The 15240-nt window shown below is 47.7% G+C and overlaps 1 protein-coding gene across 8 annotated transcripts in view; it reads left to right on the forward strand.

The window, feature by feature from the left end:
• Pik3r5 (phosphoinositide-3-kinase regulatory subunit 5) overlaps nt 1–1784 on the forward strand; it is a 28079-nt gene extending 26295 nt beyond the window's left edge. For all 8 annotated transcript variants that reach the window (XM_035447950.1, XM_027427100.2, XM_027427102.2 and 5 more), the window contains exon 19: nt 77–1784. In XM_035447950.1, coding sequence (XP_035303841.1) covers nt 77–218 — 142 coding nt within the window. In that variant the 3' untranslated portion in view covers nt 219–1784. The remainder of the gene's footprint in view (nt 1–76) is intronic.
• The last annotated feature ends 13456 nt before the right edge of the window (nt 1785–15240 follow it).

Raw genomic sequence — 15240 nt, forward strand, 5'->3', positions numbered from 1 at the left:
TCTGCTAAGCAAAGGCGGTCCCAGGGAAGGGTGTAGATCATGCAGATCCCTGTTCTGATACCACCCTGCCCTGTAGGTGTGAAGTGTCACCCTGCTACAAGCCGGAGAAGAGCAGCCTGCCATCCCAGAGGTCCTTCAACCAGCCAGCACAGGCTGGTCCTGACCTGTGCTCCCTTCTCTGCCTCCCCATCATGACTTTCAGTGGAGCTCTGCCCTAATGCAATTAGGAACCAGGCTAGACAGGAATGTGCACAGTTTCTCCTGGACCACTCTCGGGGCATCTGCCCTCTGTAGAGAACCAAATTGTCCTGGGCGGCACTGGGATTGCTCTGTAGGCCCTGCATGGGCCAGGGACATGTGGCCAGTGGTATCTGAAGCCTCAGAGATCTGATGAGGAAACCAGCATTAGAGAAAGAACGGCCCGGCTGCCTAGCCTTACAGATTCCACTGAGCAGAGGGAGAGGGATGGGCGAGTGGCCCTGAAGAAAGGTCTGAGTCTTGCAGTGGTTTAGGCCTCCTTTCCAAGCCCTAGGCTGGGCCCATCTTTGGTTTATCCACAGCTCAGGGACTCTATCTAGAGGTCAGTCTCTCTAAGGCATATATTGGAGAAAGACAGGTGAGACCTTTTTTCTGGCCTCAGATACCATCTCTTTATCCTACTACCACTATTCCGAGCACACACACTCTCATGCTTTCTGTCTCAAGCTCCCTGGATCCCTTGAAAAGCAGCACTAATATGTGGTCCATTGCTAGGACCTGGTACGACTCTCTTCCGAGCCCCTTTTCTGGGTCTCAGATACTGGGGAGGCAGGACATGCTTGGTTCCTTTCTAGCTAAACGGCCAGCGGAAGTTAATGCATCTCTTTGAGCCTCTGGTTCCTCAGTACTGAAGGAAAAGGGAAGTAAGTCCTCAAAGGGAGAGTCCCTGAAGAACCTTGACCAGGGCTTGGCTCCCAGCAGCTGCCCAGGAAAGCCTGGTGCCTGACCCTCTGCTGCAGATGCCCTGCCTTTGCCCTTGAGGACTCCCATGGTTTCAAGATCATCCTCATCTTTGACCTTCCTCACCTATGGATGAGGCAGAACCCATGTGGGCTAAGCAGCAGTCAGGAAGGGCCACCTAGGTACGAATCCTCCCCCACTTCCCTAGCAGGCGGGTCCCAGTGCCCTGACTTCCTCTCAGTGGGAGGGCTAGTGCACACTGTGTACAGCAGCTCCTATCTTCTCTGGACAAGATCTCAGAGGGGTAGAGGACAGAGAGGTGAGTATCTAATGGTAGAGACAGGGCACTCATGCAGGGAAAAGGACTGGCATGCAATAGGCCAAGAACCCGAAATTTAAGCCTACCGAACTGGAGGGGCTCAAAAAGTTGACAAAATGTGGCTAGAGTGGTAAGGCGGTGGCGGTCTGGACCAGGACTTGAACTTGGGCTAGCACAGGCAGGTAAGGAACCTTGGAAGTTTAACAAGTTGCACAGAGAGCCCTCCTTCCTGCCCTTCAGAACTGTTTTGCACCAAAGACCCCGGGCTCATAGGAGCCCATGAAACTCCAGAGTGCTTACGACTTGCGAGACTGTGGGCAGAGCCACTGTGTTGTCAACCCTCCATTTTAGCCACCTGTGTATCTGCCAGGTTCTGGAACAGTGTCCAGTCGTGTGTTTCAGTGTACTTTAACTTGCGGTGTGAGCATGTTGTTCTTCTATATGATCAACATGACATGAATCAATGAATGGAATTTAATATTATTATGAAATAAAATTGATTTATTGTATGTTCAGTGACTTACAATATGGAGCATGTCGTTGAACTGTTTGGGATTTACATTTATCAATTCAGGGCTGGAGGGATGGCTCAGCAGCGTTTGCCTCTCTTCCAGAGGACCCAAATCCTCAGCACCTGCATTGGGTGCCTCACAACTGCCTGTACTCCAGCTCCAAGAGATTTGATGCCCTTTTCTGGCCTCCGAAGGCATTCACACATGTGGCATTCACTTACACAGAAACACACACATACATAAATAAAAACAATAAAAAAATAAATTTTAAAAAATCGTTTCAGTTGGAGCAGAAATAAGACTCTTGGGGATTGAGTTGTTTATTTATAATTTTCCACTCCAAAGAAAATATATTTGTGCTAAATTTTCATTGACACTCCTCCATTTCAGCCACATCACACACGCTCACCCACAGAACAAAAACTCCTATACATCTCGACAGTTGCAGTTCTGTGTATCGCTCACTTGAGAAACATAAGCCAAGGTATCCTGATGTCCCTGTGCCTCCAACCTTGGGGAAGGGGTGGGCCTGAGGCTCTTGTCTCTGATGAGAAATAGAGGACCTGGATCCATGATACTAGGGAAAGAGAGAGTAAGGGAGAGAGGTCGATAATGGCCCTGCACACCGGATGACTGCCTGTACACTTGGGTCACAAGGAGGGAAAAGGAAGTGTTGGACAGTGGAGGATGCCAGCTCCAGCATCCCGGAATAGCTGCTTTGGCTCTGAGGAGGTTACAATGTATCAGTAGGCTGCCATGCATGTTGAGAACTCAGTAGGCTAAAACAGCGTTTGTTCTTTCCCACTCGGCCACAGACACTTAGGGATCATCTGGTCTAAGCTGAGCTTAGCATGGCGTGGTTGCAAGCTGTGGGGTGAGTCCAGGTCTTCACTGTGGGTCTCACAGGCACTTTGGACCTGTGTGATAAAAAAAAAAGATATGCTCTGTGGGCAACCCTGGCTACCTCACCACATCTGCAAGCTACTCCTTACCCCTAAAAGGGGTGGCAGGTCTATTCTCAGGGGTGTTGTGGGATGTCTGAGAGGAAGTATGTAAAAGGGGATTGTGCTACTAAAGTCTGTAGTTCAGGAAATCTGTCTGTCCCTAGGGGTTCTGTGAGCTGAAAGCCAGAGCTGTGTTTAGCTCTGCTGAGTTAAGTGGGGACCTGGAAGCCTTCCTGAAAAGAAGGCACCTTAGAAACAATGGCTGGACCTCCTATGTTCTTCCCAGGTAGCTGGGGCCAGAAACTGAGTGGCCCATTACCTCTCCAGCTGTCCCTGAGATCCAAATGGTTACACCTTCAGGGCCAAGAGCTCCTGGGCAGGGATGGCCCCAGCTTCTCTGCTAGCTGAAAGTAGAGAGAGAAGCAGGGGTCGAATGGCTGTCCCATCCAGGCATCTTTACACATAGGAAATGCTATATGCTGGTTAGGTCATTTGGGAGAAGGGAACCACAACTGGAGAATTGTCTCCAGCAGATTATCCTGTAAGTATGTGTCTGTGCCATATTGTTTTGATTAATGATTGATGTGGGAGGGCCTGGCCCACTGTGGAGGTGCCACCCCTTGGGAAAGTGGTCCTGTGTTGCACAAAAAGGGAAGCTAAGTGAGCCATGGAGAGCAAGCCACCAGTGAGCATCTTTCGTCTGTGGTTCCTGCCTCGGCTCCTCCTTGAGTTGCTACAGTGATTTCTCTCAGTGATGGACTGTGTGACCTGGGAGTCCTAAGGTGAAATAAACCCTTCCTCCCACTAAGTTGCTTTTGGTCAGTGTTTTACCACAGCAACAGAGAAACCTACCTAGTGCATGCCCTGTGGACTGCAAGATGCTCAGGAACTTGGGGAGAGGACTTCCCGTTTCCGTGCATGTGATGGGGTGGGTGGGGTTCCTGCTCCCTCCTTTCTCCACATTTCTGAACCTCTCTCTTTCCCTAACCCTTTCAATAAAGTCTGAGCACAGAAAGCTGGCTCTCTGGGACAAAGTGTGCTCTGCCCCCACCAGAGGCACTGCAAGCAGGTGCCTCTATCCCTCGGTAGAGTTTCTTCCTCTGGGTTATACTTGCAGACACACCTGAGGCTCTAAATGCTCCCTGGAAAGGTAGCTGTGGCCACAGCTGCCCATGCACCCCTCTGAGAGATCTAGGAAGGTAGAGGTGGAAGGCTCAGCCTCTTAGTTATGGCCACTTGAGTAGGACCTCAAGTGAAAGCCAGCTAGGTTAAATCCACCTCAACAACACTCACCAGTACTTAACGATACACTGGTCAGGTGTTCTGGACCCCCTCATGCTCATGCTAATTCATGTGTGCCTTTGCTGACCCTGTGAGGTTGGTACTGCTATACCCATTCTACAGGTAGGGAAACTTGAGACATGGGGAAGTTGAAAAACTTACTTAAGGTTTCACAGACAGTAAAAAGAGGAAGCTGCCATTCAAGCCCAGCTGGTAGCCTTCAGAGTGCCTGTACTTAACCAGAGAGCTATGTGTCCCTCTCAGTACCTTACAAGAGTGGTAGATAAACTGAGGCCCCAAAGCAAAGTTTATGTATGTGTCTGAGGCTGGCTTCATTATGATGGAATTCAAGAGGAGAGCTCTGATCTCATGATGGAAGGGACATTCTGTACACCATCAGCAGTGGTGGGGTCAGCCTGGGGGAGGGGAAACTTCCATAGCATTGATCCTGCCCCAGACAAGTCTGTGCTGCCCAAGATGAGGGGATGGTGGCCACAAAGGAAGCCTGAATGTAGCTTCAGGCTCAGTTGTCTTGACCTAGTCCCCCAAAGCCTTCTGAAGGGTAGGGGACAGGGTGGGGTGGCTCAGGGCAGCCCTACCCCACCCACCCACACCTCTAAGGAAAAGGGACCTATATGGCCTATGATCAGAGGTCTTCTCTGGGCAAAATAAGCCAGAACCAGGGTCATCTTGAGAACTGAGATGTTGAAGAGCTATTTTGAACATGTTCTCCAGCACCTCGGTGCATAGATGAGGAAACTGAACCCCAAGGAGAAGGGTTTCCACAGTCAGAAGCATGCTAGGAGTGGTGTGTGTGTGTGTGTGTGTGTGTGTGTGTGTGTGTGTGTGTGTGTGTGTGTGTCACATTTGCACAGTCCCCTAAAGAAGGTGCCTTGGCTGTCATGAACTGCCCTGGGACCCTCGGTGCTGTGGCTGGGGAATCACTGTTCCCATTGGCAGGGGAGATAGATACAGATGAGAGATCCCAAAGCAGCATGGGTTAGATGACTCAGATAAAACAAACCCTAAGGGGAAGTAAGAAGCCCCATAGTTGGGTCAAACCCCGTGTCTCCCCAGTGGAGGGGGGCTGTGCACAGGGGCAGGGGTGGGGGCAGATCCTTCTCATTACTACCTCCTTCCCACTCTCCTTTCTGACTGGCCAGCAGGTGTGCGTCTTCAAAAGGGAAAATGTTTCCAGTCCTCCGTGTGAGGGATTGCTCTGGGGCTGTCTGCAGTCACCCAGCTGTCCCCTACACGGCTGCCACACCCACAGCAGCTGCAGAAACGCAGCTGATAAGAGTGGTGCAGCCACAAGAGCAGAGGCAGGCTTGTGATTTCCGATTCAGTTAGGCCGAGGCTGATAAGGCGAGTGTCTGCCCGGGATGGCCGCACTGGTCCACGAAGCTGCTGCTGACTCAAGCTTCTATCACATGCTGGGCTTATTCATTCCACCCATTCATTCTCCCAGTCATTCATGCATTCATTTTTCCATTTGCTTGATTGAATGAGTCAAGCATTCTCTTCACACGAATGGAAGGACTAAAGCTACCCCAGAATTTATGGTGGAGAGGGGCCATGCGGACATACAGCCTCAGAACACCAATGAAGAGACACTAGATAGAATTGATCTTGGTCACGTGGAAAAGTCAGGAAAGAAAGTAATGGGTGAGGGAGTGCAGAGCCAGAGAGAAAAATGATACACATCCCTGGCACTGTGTTTTTCTAATGGCTTCCTCTTCAAAATGAGGGTGAGAACAGAGCCTAGCGATGGCCCCATAGAAAAACAAACAAATAAAAACCTGTAACTTCTTACCCCCAAGGCTGCTAGTGACAGAAACACATCTCAAACAAAAGGGTTAGTCTTTAAAAATCGGGGAACTTACTGGATCCCGTAATTGAGCAGAGCAGAAATAGAGTAAGCAATGGGTTTTCAGGCACTGCTGGATCTAGGTGCTTAAATTGTAGCACTAGCAATCTGCCTTTCTCCAATAGGAGGAGACCATGGGAGCTGTTACTTTTTGTTTTGTTTTGGTTTTAGGAGACAGGGTTCCCCAGTAGCTATGAAGCCTGGAACTTGATCTGTAGGCCTCAAACTCTCTGTGACATTTTTTTTTTAAAGATCTAAAAGTGTGTTGGAGATTTTCCTGTATGTTTGATTTCGAATCTAAGAAAGAGAAAAGGAGTAGGAAGGCAGAATGAGAGAGCGGGATGGGGCCTCCCCCCCCCAGTACCTTGACTGTCCTTCCGTTGTACTGACATCCACCCCCACTGACCTCTGTCTGATCCCTTCTTGGCATTCCTGCCCCAGTTTTCCCTCCTGCCTCGATTACCTGTTTCCTATTTTTCCTTACTGGATGAGAGGTGACCTGGGGAAAAGATTGGGAAAAGAATCCCATGATTTGAGTTGGTTTTGTTGTTGTTGTGTTTTGTTTTTAGACAGGCTAGCAATTTGTAGCCCTGGCTGGCCTGTAATTCTATATGTAGAGTGTGCTGGCCTTGAACTCAGATATCTGCCTGCCTCTGCTGCCCAAGCAGTGGGATCAAAGGCGTGCACCATCGCTCCTTGCAGCCTGGGTGGTTAAGAACCGTCACTGGGTTGTGGAGGGGCTACACTGAGGAAACAAACACTAGGGTGAGGTTAAAGAAAGCAGATCAAGAACAGCACTGCCTTGTCTCAGGACAAAGCCCACGGTGTCAGCTATTGGGATGGGGAAAGTAGTGCTGAGTGGACTTGGTGTGGTTTAGATGCAAATGTGGGAGACAGGTGCTGTGATAACATGGAGTTTCTGTTCTGAGCTGAGAGACAGAGATGCAAGTTTGGAGTGAAATAGTTTGGCTTGGACATGTTCGATGGGAGAAGCTTAAAGGACATCTGGCCCATGGTGTCCAGTGTAGGGTAGGACACAGTTGGGTTCCCAGGATCTCACCAAGACTGGACCTTTGGAAAACCTAGGCTCCTGCATTACAACCTCATAAGCATGAGAGTGGATCCTTGTGGAAATACCCATCCCTCCAGATCTGTCATTAGTATTAGGTCAGAATGAGGAACCCCCAGGGACAGTGGGTGACCACACCCACTTCTTAAAAAAAAAAAAAACCAGCAGGATATGCCTGGGAGGGGCTTTGAGGGCCATGAGGAAGGGGAAGGGGAAGGAAGGGGAGGGACAGGGCTGGCTGTGTGAGGCAGAGTTTTCTCTATAGAACTGAAGCCCACAGTCAGAACTGCAGGCTCTCGTTGGCTCCTTGGGGACATCTGGACTCTTGGGGCTGTTGGCCTCCTAGACAGGACCTCAGGGGCTCATTGACTGGAGGACCTGGGACAGGGGACAACTGTAGTCCAGCAGAGGTAGGTGCCGGCTGGGGTGGAGTCTTGGGAGGGAGTTGGGAGAGACAGAGCTCAACCCAGATGATAGCTAGGGAGGAGAATCCTGGAAGGAGAAAGCTCAGGAGCCCATGTCTCAGAAGGCTTATCCTGATGTGACAACTACTAAGAGCTCCAGCTATTTCTGTTCAACCTATTTTCAGATGCAGAGAGGACACCAAGGTCCTGTGAGGAGACCTCTCTTGTTTTGTCCCTTGACCTCTGTACCTGCTGGCAATAACAGGGCTAATGCCAATGTTGTGTGGCTGCAATTCTCCCAGTAACTTGAGGTTGGCTGGATAACCGCTTCACTACCCATCTCAGGTTAGGGATAGATGGAGGCCACAGGGAAGCACACTGCAGCAGATTGCAGAATGGATGAGTGTGCAGGGAGACCCCCTAAGAGATCCCTGAATCCCTATTATGCTGCTTCTGGGACATCCTCTGTCCATCTCACTTCTGGGTTCTTAGCGACTGTCGTGCTGGGCTGGCTACAGAGAGGTGGGGGTGGGGGGAATCTATGTTCTTGAGATGTTGGCCTTGGGTGTCTGACACAGGTAGTAAAACGCACTAGATTTCTAGTGAGCAAGACTCAGGAGTTTGGAGCAGATATGGAGAAGGTGAGGTAAGACCATAGTGAGGCTTCAAAGATAGGGAGGGCTTGTATATAGAGGAGAGGCCCAGGGGTACCCTCAGGAGAGAGAGTCCAGGTACAAACCCCAGAGGCAGGATAGTGGGTGCATGACTTAGGATGATCAAGCAGAGAGCTGGGGACTTTGTGTGGCAAAGGGGGCACAGAGTTGTGGAGGACTCCGGTGTGGGCCTGTCCTCACTCATTGGTTTAGCTCCAGGCAGGTCTCATCGATTACCTGCCATAATCCTCCTGCCCATCCTATGTGACAGGTGTCTCCTCTAAAGGTGAGGAGGGCTGTGGGTATAGTTCAGTGGCAGAGTACCGTGCCAAGCAGGCACAAAGCCCACGGGTTCCATCCCAGGCAATGTAAATAAATAAAGTGTAAAAACAAAAACAAAAACAAAAACAGGCGCAGAGGTGTAAGTCATTCAGACCAATAGCCCCAGTGATAGAACAGGTTAGACCCCAGGCAGTGTGAGTTAGGATGCAGGGCCTCCCCTCCTCTCACAGGCCTGCTGCAATGCCCCCACACTGTTTCCAAGACTTCTGGCCACACTGAGTGAAAGGGACACAAAGGTTAGGCTTCAGTTCCTGTGGTCCTCCAGCATCAGGACCCTCAGATTCTCCCAGGCTCCTCAGGAACAATGTTGTTGCCCTCACTGCTCTGTCCCATCCAGGTGTTTCCTTCCAGCCTAGGGCAGACACCCCAAGGAAGTAGGCCTGGCGGCCTTCACAGAGCCGTCCAGGGAGGCCAGGTCCTTAGGAATCTTTAAAGTCCTGGTTGGCCCTGAGGGGTGGTGGGCTGAGGGGATCTCAGAAACTCAGAGCTCTGCCTCTCACTTCTGCTTGCCCGCTAGTCACATGCTACAGTCTGAAGATGTGCCCAATAGTCACACGCTGTTGTTTGTTTAAAAGAAAAAGAAGAAAGTTCTGTTGTCTGTAAAGTGTGATCTGCCCCTGAACTCCGTGAGGGCTCTCTGGAGGGAAGGGCAGCTGGGGAGGCTCAATGGAGAGGTGAGAGGTGTTGGCAGTCACTGGCTCTTTCTCTCTCTCTCTGTCTTTATCTCCCCTTTGGGAGGGGCCAATTGCAAGTCATAGGAAAACAGAAAGGCTGTCTGCAAATTCCCTGTCTTGGCTACTTTTGGCTTTGCAAGTGGGACTATACCAGGTTGCACATGAATAAACCATTCTTCTGTCTGGATAGCTAGACAGCTTACCCTAGGAGACGGGCTTGCAGCCAGAGTGCAGCAAAAGACAGGCCTGTGAGGCCCGGCCCCTTGAGAGCTGCAGCTACAGGGCCCTGGGCTCCCATTCACTCTTCCCACCTGTTTCATCTCCAAGGCTGTAGCCTGCGGAGAATGCACCTGCCCAAGGGCTGTTCCTTGCTAATATTCTCCACTTAAGGGAGCACTCCCTGGGCCCCAAGTCCCTCCCTCCCTCTTTCCTTCCTTCCTTCCTTTTTTTTTTTTTTTTTTGTCTCTGATCTCATTCCTCTGTCAAGAATGATAAGGGATCCTTTTCGCTTTAGCTACTTAGTGTGTGTGTGTGTGTGTGTGTAGCAAGCACCTGGAGGTCAGACAACAACTTGTTGGAGTTGCTTCTCCCTTTCACCTTGTGGGTCCCAAGGATCAAATTCAGGCTGTCAGGCTTGGCTGCAAGCACCCTTGCCCACTGAGTCATCTCATTGGTCCAAGAATGGTGAAGGATCTCTCGTCCTTCTTACAACTATCAGGTTAGTCTGCCTCTTGGGGGTGCCACATAACGGATGAGACTCCACAGTCAGAGACAAAGGACTTTATCCCTCACATATTCCTGAAAGTGAGCAGTGGTTGTCTAGCTCATCAGTTCCCCTGGCTGCCCAAGTCCATGTAGTCAACGTGAAGGTGACCCAAAGGGGTTACTGAACCACAACTGAGTAACCTTGGGCTTGGAAACTCTGGACTCTGGGTAACCATAAGTCACCTAGCCAGCCTTTACCCTGACATTACACATAGTAAAATAGTGCTGGGAAGACAGACATCATCCACCAGGGCAGCCGTGTTTCCTAAGCATTTTGAGACACTCTGGAAAAAGCTCCCAGGCTGCACATAAACACAAACCCTCAGAGAAGTGACTCTCAGTCTCCCACTGTCCCCATGCTTACTGTTCCATGCCTACACTCGCTCTTAGACCCCAGCCTCCCTGTTCCCTCAGGACTTGACCTCTGAGGTTCTCTTTGCTTAAGATGTCTCTGCTGCAGATGGCTGTCAGATTTCTCCTTCAGATTTCTCTCCGTATGTGACCCCCTCCCCGGAGATTCCTAATTACCCTTTTTAATAAGAGCAGCACATACACTTGAGGGAGAGGAATGAAGAGATGTTGATTGAAGAGTAGAAAGCTTCAGTTGGGAGCAAGACGTTATGGGAGACATTCCCACAGCATTCCACAACTACAGTTGACTGTAGTTAACAATAGGGTCTTGTGTAGATTGTCCCTGGCTCATGAGTTCTGACTTCACAGGGGCACGGAAGCACACACCTGCACAGCCACCCTGTTTTCAGTGCTGAATATATATCTCATGAGCTATGTAGCACTTCGTTATGAAGTTGGCTTCGTGTTAAATGGTTTTGCCCAGCTGTACATAGGCTGGTATAAGCTCCAAGCATGTGTAAGACACAAGAGGCTGAGTCACGATCTGGGTAAATTAAGGCCAGCACACGCTTTCAGCTTAAAACATGTCTACCAGGATACAATCTCATCGTAGACGAGGACCATTTGTGTTTGAAAATCATTGAGGCTGGGAGCACTCACCTTTAATCCAGAAGCAGGTGAGTTCCAGGACAGTCAGGGCTACACAGAGAAACCCTGTCTTAGAAACAAACAAACAAACAAACAAACAAACAAGAAGAAAACCAGAAAGTAAGAGAAAAAAAACACAAGTATTTTCAGCACAGAAAATGTTAACAGGATGGAGGGATCAGTTCACTTGATCTCATCACCCCATACTGTACACATATCTAGCATCACTTTGTGACTGGTAAGTGTACATTATTGCAAACTGTCCGTTTGTGATGAAAAAATAAAAATGAAAAACATTTCAACATAACATCAACCCTTAAAACCTCTCCTTAATGCTGGGGTCTCTCATTTCTCCTTTTTGGTTTTTATTTATTTATTTACTTATCTTTTTTTTGTTTGTTTGTTTGTTTTCCAGACAGGGTTTCTCTGTAGCTTTGGAGGCTGTCCTGGAACTTGCTTTGTACACCAGGCTGGCCTCGAACTCACAGAGATCTGCCTGCCTCTGCCTCCTGAGTTCTGGGATTAAAGGTGTGCGCCACCAACGCCCAGCTCATTTCTCCTTTTTAAACTTCATTTTTACTGCATATGCATATGTCCATCTTCCCACCCTGTAGAACTGCGGTCTTCTTTGTCACTGTTCTCAGCATCACCACAATTTAATTATTTAGTTTGTTGTCCATGCCTCCCACTGCCACTTTAAGTTTTAATTTATTTCCATATACCCAGAATCTAGTGCAGTACAGACAATGCTCAATGAAAATAGCTGAGTGAATGGATGAATCTATCTACCTATTTCATTTCAAATACCCCCCACCATAATCTTTGGGTTGAACCTAGGGCCTCAAACAAGCTAAGCAAATACTCTATACTGACTTACATCCCCAGCCCTCTTTATTTTTTCACCTCCAGATAAGGTCTCACCAGGGTTTGCAGGCTGGCCTTGAACTCATTCTGTAGCCCCAACAATCCTTGAACTTCGGACCTTCCTACCTCAGCCTCAATAACAGTTGGTGCTACATGTCTGTGCCATTTGGCCCAGCCAAGACTCCATTTCTGTGGTTGTTTGTAGGACACTTTCTGGCATGTAAAGATGGTCCAGAGTGATTTAGTGAGTGAAACGGAGAATGGATGTTGTAGGTACAAAAGTCAAGAGGCCACCTGTCTGTGTCATGTTGTCCTTGGATACTGCATCCTTTTGGTCATTAGGAGAACTAGGAGATGTTGGGAGCATACGCTGGGCTCTGACATGCTCTTTGACTGGTCAGTGTCTTGCTCAGTATTTTGTGGCATGACAGCAGCTAGGCATTGCAGGCTGAGTTGTCCAAGATGGAGCATGAGTCAGATCAGCCATCAGAGGTGACACCATGCGAGTGGGGCAAAGCACAGCATCCTTTCCCTGCACGGTGTCTGTCTTCCCACCCTGTAGAGCTGCAGTCTTCTTTGTCACTGTTCTCAGCATCACCACAGATCTACATGTCTGCCCTTTCACTAAAAGCTTTGTAACCATTCTTTAAATAATAAGATCTCTCTAACACCATTCTTTCCCCCATATTATTTGGCTACCCCAATTTCTTTGCCGGTCCCTATAAATCTCAGCTTCTACTTATAGGTAGCTACATAAAGTCCTGTGGACATTTTTGTTAGGATTCATTTGCCTATTACTCAGCCTGGGGTACTCACATCTTAACAGAACTCCAAACTGTGAGGCTAGCTCACCTCTCTATTGATATAGATATAAGTCTTCTTATTTTATTAGCATTATGGTTTTTGTTGTTTTTGATTGTTTTGTTTTTTGAGACAGGGTTTCTCTGTGTATCTGGCTGTCCTGGAACTCGCTCTATTGACCAGGCTGTCCTTGAATTCACAGAGATCCCTGCCTCTCGAGTGCTGGGATTAAAGGTATGCAACACTACCACCCTGAACATTTTATAATTCTTATCTTACTAGTTCAATATGTTGTGTTAGATATGTTGTGTTTTCTGAGCTCCTGCATGATTCAGACGCATGCTGGTGGCTGAGGAGATGTCTCAGCAGCTGCTTACTGTTCTTGCAGAGAACCCAGGCGTGGTTCTTAGCACCCACACTGCATGGTATAACTCCTATAACTCACAACTACCTATAACTCCAGCTCCAAGGGATCTGATACTCTTCTGGATTCCCTGGGCATTGAAGTCAGGGGCACAGCCCCTTCCCCTCCCTCCACATAAACACTAAAATTAAATCTTTTTAAAACATTTAAAAATTTTATTGCTTCATATATTTGAAGACTTTTTTTTTGTCCTGGAACTCACTCTGTAGACCAGGCTGGCCTTGAACTCAGAGATCTACCTGCCTCTGCCTCCTGAGTGCTGGAAATTAAAGGCATATACCACCAGCACCCGGCTATTTGAAGACTTTTCAAAAGTTATATTTATGGGTTTTTATTTCAAGTTTACTTTTATTGGCGTCTGTGAGCTTACTTTGTATGGTTTCAATCATTTTAAGTTTCTTAAGGTTTGTTGTGCAACAAGTTTATGACCTATCCTGCTGGACATATTATGTACACTTGAAAACAATTCTCATACAGTGATTATTGCAATAAGGTTCTATAAAAATTAGTTAAATTCAATTGAATGGTAGTGTTATCTATTGTTATTTGATGTCCCTATATTCTTCTTTAAAAAGACACATTTTAATTTTCTATTATTTTTAAGATTTTTTCATTTTGTTTTGTGTGTATAAGTGTTTTACCTGCATGTATACATGTGCTCCATATATGTGCCTTGTGCCCATAGAGGTTAGAGAGGGCATCAGATACACTGGAAATAGAGTTACAGACATTGTGAGCTGGTATTTGGTTCAGGGAATTGAACCCGGGTCTTCCACAAGAGCAGCCAGTGTTCTTAACTACTGAGGTGCATCTCTACCCCAATTGCTTTATATTCTTGTTGACTTTTCTTCTCCTTGACCTGTCAGTTACTGAGAGAGAGATGCTGAAATTTCCAATTATAATTGTGGGTTTTTCCACTTATGCTTTAATTTTATTAGGTATTCTTTTGTGGATTTTGAAGTTCCATGGATGGACACACGTACACAGACATGATTCAATACATGAACTGAGTCTTTATCATTTTATAATGCCCCTCTTTATTCCTAGCAAATTTGTTCCTCTGATATGTGCTTTGTCTTGTATTTATATAGTCACCTAGATTCCTGAACTTTGTCTTAGTGTTCTCATGATATATCTTTTTTGTTTGCTTCTAGCTTATAAATAAATCAAAGTATTTGAAGCAAATTTATTGTAGACTACATAGAATTAACTCCACTTACCTTTATATTATCCAAGATAGGCATGGTGGTGAGCTCTTCCAATCACTGCATTTGGGAGGCAGAGGCAGGAGGGTTGCTGCAAGTTTGAGAACAGCCTGAAATTTGTAACTAGCCCAACCAGAGCTACATAGTGAAATCCTGTTTCAAAACAAACAAGTAACCCCTAACCCTTCCTTCATGCTGTCCATTCTGACAATCTCCTCTTGGTGAGTTTAGACCATTTACATTCAATGTAGTTACCCTTGCATCTGAGGTCTGCCATTTTATTATTATTCATCTTGTTTGTTATTTGTTGTTTCTCATCTAACAGAAAAAGGAGGTAGCAGGCATTCCTCTCCAGCCCTCAGGACCAAAGACCCTCTAGTTAGAGAGGAGCACTATCATCCCTCTGGCTCTTTTGCACCTGCACAGACACCACCTCCATCACCATTGCTCTACACTGTTGCAGGAGTGCTTGGGGCTACGGTAGAAATGGAAGAGAGGAAGGGCGCTTCCCATCTCTCCAGTTTAAAGAGCTCCTTTCTGCAGCTCAGACAAGCAAAAGAGCACTCGTTTTCTTTTTAAAGGTTTTATTTTTAATGGTGTGTATGTGTGTGGTTGTGGGCATGCCTGGGAGGGCGGGTGCCCATGGAGGCCAGAAGAGGATATTCGCTGACCCTGACTTGTTACAGGTGATTGTGAGCAGTCCAATAAGGATGCTAGCAAGTAAACTCTGGCCCTGTGAAAGAGCAGTACATCCTTTCAACTCCTGAGTCATCTCTCATGTGTCCCCACCGGCAACTTTTAACCTCTTTCTAAGAGCCTTCAATGTACACATCTGATGGCTGGGCTGGCGTCATGCCAGACTGGCTATAGACAAATGGGGAAAACAGAAACTTTGTTGCTACATCGCTCTAACTTGAGTTCTGGCTCTTTCTACACTCTTCCTGCTCTGGTTTGCTTTTAGAATCCTGGTGTGGCTGCCCGGTGTTTACTACCCTGAGTTTTGAACCGCAGCAAGCAGGCACGTATCCTGGATATACATTCTGCACCTTCCACCACTCACTCACACTAACAAGCTGCCTCTTATTTTGCAGAACAATCTCTGCGGAGAAACCACCATTCTACTTTCCACTCTGCTGCTGCCGGAGACAACCACATCCTCCCCACCCCAGACAGGCTCC

This window comes from Cricetulus griseus, chromosome 7 (assembly GCF_003668045.3).
Source record: "Cricetulus griseus strain 17A/GY chromosome 7, alternate assembly CriGri-PICRH-1.0, whole genome shotgun sequence".
NCBI classification, from domain to species: domain Eukaryota; kingdom Metazoa; phylum Chordata; class Mammalia; order Rodentia; family Cricetidae; genus Cricetulus; species Cricetulus griseus.